General features: G+C 41.8%; 1 protein-coding gene across 6 annotated transcripts in view; it reads left to right on the plus strand.

Annotated features, from left to right (window-relative positions):
* HIVEP2 (HIVEP zinc finger 2) overlaps positions 1 to 7732 on the plus strand; it is a 127387-nt gene extending 119655 nt beyond the window's left edge. For all 6 annotated transcript variants that reach the window (XM_090135688.1, XM_031611274.2, XM_031611284.2 and 3 more), the window contains one exon: positions 5266 to 7732. In XM_090135688.1, coding sequence (XP_089991814.1) covers positions 5266 to 6084 — 819 coding nt within the window. In that variant the 3' untranslated portion in view covers positions 6085 to 7732. The remainder of the gene's footprint in view (positions 1 to 5265) is intronic.
* The last annotated feature ends 295 nt before the right edge of the window (positions 7733 to 8027 follow it).

An 8027-nucleotide genomic window follows, 5' to 3' on the forward strand; every position in this document is an offset into this window, starting at 1 on the left:
CCACCAGCCTCACCGACAAAGCAAGGAAGCACACAAGAAAAGATAAATAACAATCAGTTTAAGAGGCATAATGCTGTGGTTCAAATTCAAGGAATTATGTGGGACACTACAGCTGACATTGTACAGAGAGTCCAAGTTCTAATGTCCTCCATGAGACATTTCCACTGGCATCCTGTAGTAGAGATATTGGATGTGTGGGGATGCTGGCAAAAGGGTATGGAACAGTCATTCTTTGGCAGTGTGACAGTTCTTGCTGTAATATTTGCCTTGTGTGTTATACACACCTTCCAGCAAGGCGTTTAGCACATCGTAAGGACTCTTTTAGCACCCTTAGCTCCTTCGTTTGGAAATTGTTCTTCACCATACCAGATGGGCTCTTTACACCTACCTTATTTTTGAGGTAGGATCAGACATTTGTCCTACAAGAAAGCAGTGGTAAATCAATGGCATGTTGATGTTTAGAGAGAAACCCAAAGCTCAGTATAGTCACCGGACCCTGAATATATGTGTCACTGGAAGCAGAACCTGGTCAAATTTAAATGAGGAAATTAGGGATGAGGATGATCATCCATCTAACAAACACTGTAAGGAAGGAAAGATGGATTCTTCATCTCTGTATGTCTTTCTGGGAGATATAATTTAGCCAAACAGAAGTTGAGTTGAAGTGAAATGCATGTTAATGCACTCAGTGTGTGGGAAGACAGATAACACCTGAGTCTGAAAACTGTTAGAAAAGAAAAAGGAATAAAGATTTTTTTTCACCTTCAGAGAAGTGAATTCCAGCAAATAAGGACATAATTTGCAACTGCATCACCGATGCAGATGCCAACTTACAGTGCTGCTTCCTGTTTCAGAGCTGCATTTGATTCCCAATCCTTGCAGAAATTAGAGTATTTTTGTATTTCTGGTGCCCGAAGTTACCAGAAAAGAAAAACAAACAAAAAATAACAACCAGTTTTCTTTCTTCTCCACTGCAATTAATTTACATATTTGCTCTAGACTCTTTGGCTAGAGGTGATCTGGTTCCCCTTCATGTTTCTTCCCTTTGAATGTTTATGCTCTTTGGTGCAGAGCACTAGAGAAGTGCTCTGGTATTGGAAGTACCATGTAGAAAGCAGTTGAAATTATTTCCTTAGGAAGTGGAAAAAAGCATGGGAAAATAAATAATAATACAGAATTTTTATTTTTTTTCCTCTGGCAGTTAATAACAAAATGCTGTCTTGCAATAGAATACTCCCTCCAAAGTAGACTAAAGCTAGTGCATCTTTGGCTTTGGCAAGTTAAATTGTTGTCTGTAGTTTGAAAGGCAAATCACCATTACTCTCTAAGGATCTCTCTCAGGATCTTCTCTTCTGTCAATGCCAGAGGTTTTTTTTTTTTTCTTCTGAGCAGTCTGACGCTTACGAAAAAGGCTCTGATTCTTCTCTTTAGTTATTTTATTCTAGACCATAGAATAAAAAGGAGAAGGAGGAGAGATGGGATGGTTGTTTCTGTTCAGTTCAAATGCATCTCTGTTACCCTTTTTAGTTTGGATCAGGAGTGTGCTTTGGAGGTGAATGTCTCTATTGTCGTATTTATTGTGCTTTGACTCACATTTTGGAGCATTCTTGTAATAAGTGAGCTGAATTATTTTCAGATGACATTAAACTGGAGAATATGCTCAAGGAGTGCATCAGGTGTACTTAAACTGTGAGTGGACGTTCAAATGAATAGGAGACTTCAGGATTAGTCCAGAATAACCATGCCCTCCTACCTGACAATTCATATGCTATGAACATCAGGTTCAACATCAATGGTTGCATTCTGCTCCTGCTTTTCCTCACTTTTAGTATACCCCATTACTTCCTTATATAGACCAGAACTTTTATCTCTTCTTTAAGTCATGAAGCTGAATTTACCTTGTTGTTAGTAGAACATACTTGTCCCTAGCAACTATTCTAGCTTCTAGAAGTTAGTGCACTTCTCCCCCTTGCCAGTTTTCACAAGCAGTTTCTGAAAATAAGAAGTTACTGTAGTGTGCTTTATTGATATGAGTTTACGTGTTTAAATTGCTCTTTTCTTTCCTTCGTTTTGATGTCTGAAGCTTGTCTTGATATATTTGGAAGGGCTGAAGGGAATTAGGCATCATCACTTGAAAATCATTAGGACCTAAGATCCTTTGATCATCCCAGACATATGGATATTAGGTCCCTTCTTGAACTCTGAATACTTTATCATTTTGAGTGAAATATATTCCTGTACAGAAAGCTAGCATAAAAATCCTAAAGGTGAAGTGTAAATAGGTCCACGTATGTGCATGTTGTCTGCAATAGTACATTCTCAGTAGGACTGCAAATTGACTTGATCCTAAAACTGAAGTCCACATAGATTTATAGTCACTGTATTAAGTATCTGTCTTTTAGAAGGCACAGGGAAATTATGTGCTCTGTAATTGAATTTCCCCATTGAGTTCATTATTTTCTGTTTTTTAACTTTAAAAAGTCACGAGTTCTTTAAGATATGGTAATCACAGTGATGTTTTTTCACCCGCCATCTTTTTGCAAGCCGTGGTCTAAGGGGATCTGGGGCTGCCAGGCTTTGAAATGTGATCTTCCTCTTAATTCCTTATAGCCTGTTTTGGATAATGTACCAGATACAGGGTAAACCCTGGCTTGTCCATTAAGGCATTCTGGGATGTGTGTGAAGTTGGCTATGATTTTGCACAGGGGTGTGTTGTGGAAGTCTAGTTTTATGACCAGGCTAGAAAGTTTAGTGAAAAGGTCCTAAACTATTGTTTGGAAAATTATGTATCACCTGGAGTTGGAGGGAAATACGCTTAACTGCTACAAATGAGATCTAATAGAAAATGAAATGGGTCCCCTATGCCTGACAAAGAAAGAACTCATCTCACTGAAATTGTAGGAATCCATTCTGAGTATATAACAAAAAAACAGTGACTGTCTGCACTGCAGTCAGTGTTGGAATTTAATATTGTAAGCAGAATAAAGTCTTTGGGTTTTCAGGATGTTTGCTAAAAGGAGAGAAATCCTCTAATGTTCAGTCTCTTCCCCATGAATGTGCATGTGTGTAAGCATGAAAATGCTAGATATCTGTAAAGGATATAATAATAGGATGAAAGGTACAACCACTTCAAAACTCATCTGCTAGAGTTAGAGAAAGATAATCCTGTGTGTGCTCAGCCAAGCTTGGAAGGCATCCAGTGGACATGCACACACTGTCACTGTCTATGTAAAAATTAAGCATGAGAGGCATATAGTGGATGATAGCGCTGATGTTGGGGCATGTAGCAGTTTCTATCATGTTAGCCACCTCTATCTGACAAGGACAGACAGACATCCTACTTCCTTTTGAAACCATGGCGGGGTACAATGCGAAGCCAGTGTCCTTCTCAATTAGAGATTTGAGTGTGACTAGGTTTGTTCTTTTACGAGTTTCACTCCTTTTTGTTTGGTTGCTTTTGCTCTATTTCCCTTGGCCCAGATTCACATTAGATGCATTAATGATAAATGTCATGGTTTAGGAAACAGCCAAGAGGACAGCATGACTGAGAAATGGGTTGACAGAGGAAAGATGGGAAAAAAAAGGGGGCAAGCAACTGTGCAATGGTGAGGTTAGTGATAGGAAGGACTGACAGAGTAGGTGAACTATGTCTTGTGGCTTGGCAACTCGTTTATTCTGTAAATTTTTCCCCATTCAGCAGTACAACGTGCTGTCACTGTGCTTTCTTATGACAGTTTCTCTTTTATGAGACTTGAGTGTCTCACTTTCTGAATAGGAAAATTCCCAGAATTAGATTATTCTCAGAATAATAACATCATTTAAGTTTGAGTCTGATGATTATGGGTCACCCTTCCTGTCTCAGCGTTGATTTATATTAAACAGGACAAAGCATCTGAGCACAGTCAGATTCAGCCGCTGGGTAGCACAGAAACTGAATCTTTAATTGCCCCCTAAACCCATTCCGCAGGATGGGATCAAGAGGTTGCTTAATGCCTTGAAAACTAGGATTTCCTAGCAGTGAATTGCTGCCACTGCAGTGCATTGGCCTGTAGCAGCACATTCCCCAGCTGCCGCACTGGGACTGGGGGTGGTGGCACAGCTCTGGGGCAACCAGTAGGTGTTTGATCAGTTTGCAGAGCGGAGATGGGTAATTTTGTTCATTTAATTTCCTATGGGTGTCCCTGGGTCGTGTGGCCACATCCCACGTACAGTTATGAAAATGTCATCCTGCACTTGTGTCATCGTTGTTTCGCTGTTTGATGATAAATGCTACTTAATCATCAAGCAGAAAATAAAATTTAAAAGTTAAGAATGAAAAAGGAGAAATCCAAAAGCCCAAGATGTGTTTAATACTGAGTGAAGATGGGGCTATTCATTCTATCAAGAGAGAAACTAATGGGAAGACACTGAAAAATTCAGTAGTGTGATTGTTTTTTACTACCCATTACAAAATCCCTCCTTATTCTCAGTCCCATTAAGAGTGAGTGAGTGTCCCAACTACAGAATCATCATTTTCACTCACAGTTAATGTCTGTGCTTTTGTTATTATTTATTGTTTACACTTCAGATAGGCCAAAGCGATGCTCCATTGTGTTAATGACTATAAGAACTTGAGTTTTCTTTGCACAGAGGTGTTTGAACTTCCCTGGAAATACTCATCCTCTTTAATCAGTGAGGTGGGTAGGAAGTAGGGGGATGAAGTGCCTTCTCTGGGGCTTCAGAGCAGGATCTTTCAGCAGACAGAATGCTTATACATGCACTCAGGATTTTCCCATACTGGTGGCAGACAGGGAGCATTCCAATGTGCATTTCTCTGCAGCAAAGCCCCAGTGCCCAGTGCAGGCTGCCAACACCAGTACAATTTGCACAATTTGCCAAAACAGAGGGTAAGACGGATGTCCTGGCCAAATGTGTCCTGGAGAATGAAACTCTATCTACCCCAAATGCTCTCTGCAGTTTCAGTTGAATATAATACTCTTCACTTCCTGACCTAAATTGCCGCATTGTGTTGCTGAACGCTTAACTAGCTGCTGCATTTCACCTCAGAGGCAAGAGCCCTGTAGGGCTGAGCTAAGCAAAACCTCCTATGTTGTTTGGATAAGTAATTAGTAGAGTTCTCCAAACGCTTTGGGATCCATCTGGATGAAAGGTGCTGCGTGAACAGGAGGCCACGTTGCAGAGGAAAGCAGATAGGTGGTTTGGCAGCTTGACAAGAATTTTGCTAGTGGTGGCGCTGATGTTTCTTTCATTGTTTCTTTGTTGCAGAGGAAGGGGTTGTCTCAGGGGCCTTACTTCGGCTTGTATGGAGAAAAAGGAGCTATGGAGCACCACAGGCCTAGCCTGTTCCCTGAAGGTCCGAGCGATTATGTCTTCAGCCACCTTCCACTACACTCCCAGCAGCAGATCCGAGCACCCATCCCCATGATGCCAATCGGGGGCATCCAGATGGTCCACTCAGTACCTGCAGCCCTTTCAGGTTTACATCCTCCGTCCACTCTGGCCCTGCAGAGGGAGGGCTCTGAGGAGAAGCAAAGAGGACCGACAGAAACCCTCACTCAAGAGTCACGCGGTGTTCCCAGGCACCACGAGAAGCGTACCTCTCCGCACAGCTTGCACCCCACCGCTCCCCCCAGCACATCCTCCTCCCCGTTGCTGTTGCTGACGCAGAGCACTTCCGAGGACAGTATAATAGCGACGGAGAGGGAGCAGGAGGAGAACATACAGACTTGTACGAAAGCCATAGCCTCCCTTCGAATCGCCACAGAAGAAGCTGCTCTGCATGGGGCGGAGCAGCCGCAGAGGCCCTCTGAGCCTCACCAGAAACCCTCAGAAAGTGCACATTTTAGCATTAAACACTTTAGTGGATCTGAGCCGGGCCAGGCCTGTGCCTCAGCCACCCATCCTGACTTGCACGGTGGTGAACAGGACAGTTTTGGTACATCACAGACTGCGCTAGCCCATCCCACCTTTTACAACAAGAGCTTTGTGGACATTCGACAGCTGGGCTTTCACAGCAGGAGCGAGCCCCCGTCAAGCACACAGGAAAGAAAAGATCTGTCGTCTGAGAAGAGCAAGCCACATTGATCTGAGATGCATGGAGACTTTCACCCATACATTTACCCCACTTTTTTTTCTAGCGATAGAAGAAGTATTCAACTTTACAGCATGCCTGTTCTAAGTTACAGTAGTTTGCTATTATATATACTTTTGTTATATCAAAAGAATTAGATAAAATAACAAGTCATCATGAGCCTGACCAAAACTAAATTTGAAATTCTTATTGGGTCTGGTACTTTTAAATTGTACAGATGTTTGTGCCTTTTCTTTACTTTGCTTATATTCTTATAAGCATTTTTTTAGCAGTAATTTGTACATATTTTAGAATTTGTGTATCTGCTTTGTAATAAATGTAATTTCTTTCCTTTTTTGGACACTTGGATCTAAATGATGTAAAGCAAAACAGCATCAATATATGTGAGGTTGCACTAAAACATATTTTTATATTGATTAAAACTGAACAGCTTTTATGTACAGCTCTGATTCTGTAATACTAATATTTATTTACTTTGTTTCATAAATTGTAAATTTTTTTCTTAATGTTGTGGATTGCTTTTCTATGTGAAGCATGGGATTTACTGTTGCGTAATTAGAACAAAATGTATATTGTAAAACAAGATATTTAAACTAGAGTATCTTATCTTATTCTGCACTTATGCATTAGTTAAAAAAAAAAAAAGATAAAGGATGTATCAGTCAGTTCTTAACTCTTGTAATTTTTTTTGTCTCTTGTTTGCTGGATTGACTATAACTTAAGTGCTGATTGTGATTTTAAACTGATAGTACCGTAAAGCATTAAAGTAAAACAATGTGCTATTGTGAGTTTTTTCAAAGCTTTATAAAACAGTTATAAATATATTAAAAGTATTTGGTCTTATGTGAACATGTTGATCTAGATGCTCCTTTTAAAAGCTATGGGAAAACATTCCACCCCATGTAGATACGTACAAGTGCATCATCAGTGCCGGCTGCACAGCCCACCCGCAAGTGGGGCACTGCTGGCTCCCAGGTAGGCGGGTGGTCGCACCTGGCATGGCCTGCTGCTCCCTCCCCAGAAGCAGGGTTGTGAGGTCCCTATGGCACCGTTCTGGGCTGGGAGCTGGGCCGTACCGAGCCACAGCAGTCCCTGGGTTGTGAGGGCCTGCCGTGCCTCTGCTCAAGCTGAGCGTGGAGGTTAGGGGTCACGCAGAAGTGCCCCAGCGTGTGAGCTCGGAGGGGAGCAGAAGACATTTCCTCACACCTGAACACCAGCAGCTGGTTACTCCCCATGAGGGGAGTCTCCCCGTCCCGCAGATGGAAGAGCAGGTGAGCACTTCCAGCTAGGCAGAGGGCACTGGCATCTTGAAGAAGCAGATTAAAGGGCAAGAAAGTCACAGTCTTCCAGAGCAGGGTCTCCATCTGGGTGAGATTTGTTCCAGAGGGAAGTCAGTAGGAGCCTGGGCTTGTGGTGGGTTCCCACTACCACCAGCAGCATGTGCCTGTGCGCACACACTCACTCACACACACTTTCACATACACACACAAAAGAAACCAACAATCCGGATTATATTTTGTGCTATTTAGTGAATTATAATTCTGTGAAACCAAGTTTGTATATTGACTTACAATACATTTAAGGAGTGTTCTTTAAAAAGAAATAAATATACAATTACATGCACAAGGTGTCTAGTTTTCATGTGTTCTTTCCATTTTCCAAGTTTATTGGTTTTCCAGCACATTGCTGGAAAGTTTTGTTCAGAAGAGCTACTTTCCCGTATGAGGAGCACCCTTAGCTGTATGAGTAGCAGCTAAAAGTGTGGATCACGTTCTGGCCGCATCAGATATTATCAATCTATTTCCCCAGTAATACCATGTGGGGGCAGAACCACAGCTGGTACATTGTCATGATTCTAGAAGTATGGCATATGACTAGCGGAACACTGTAACGGGCTGCGACCATTTGTAACCATTAAAGGTTGCTTTCCCATCTC

The sequence above is a fragment of the Phasianus colchicus genome, chromosome 2 (genome assembly GCF_987193195.1).
Source record: "Phasianus colchicus chromosome 2, bPhaCol1.hap1.1, whole genome shotgun sequence".
NCBI lineage: Eukaryota > Metazoa > Chordata > Aves > Galliformes > Phasianidae > Phasianus > Phasianus colchicus.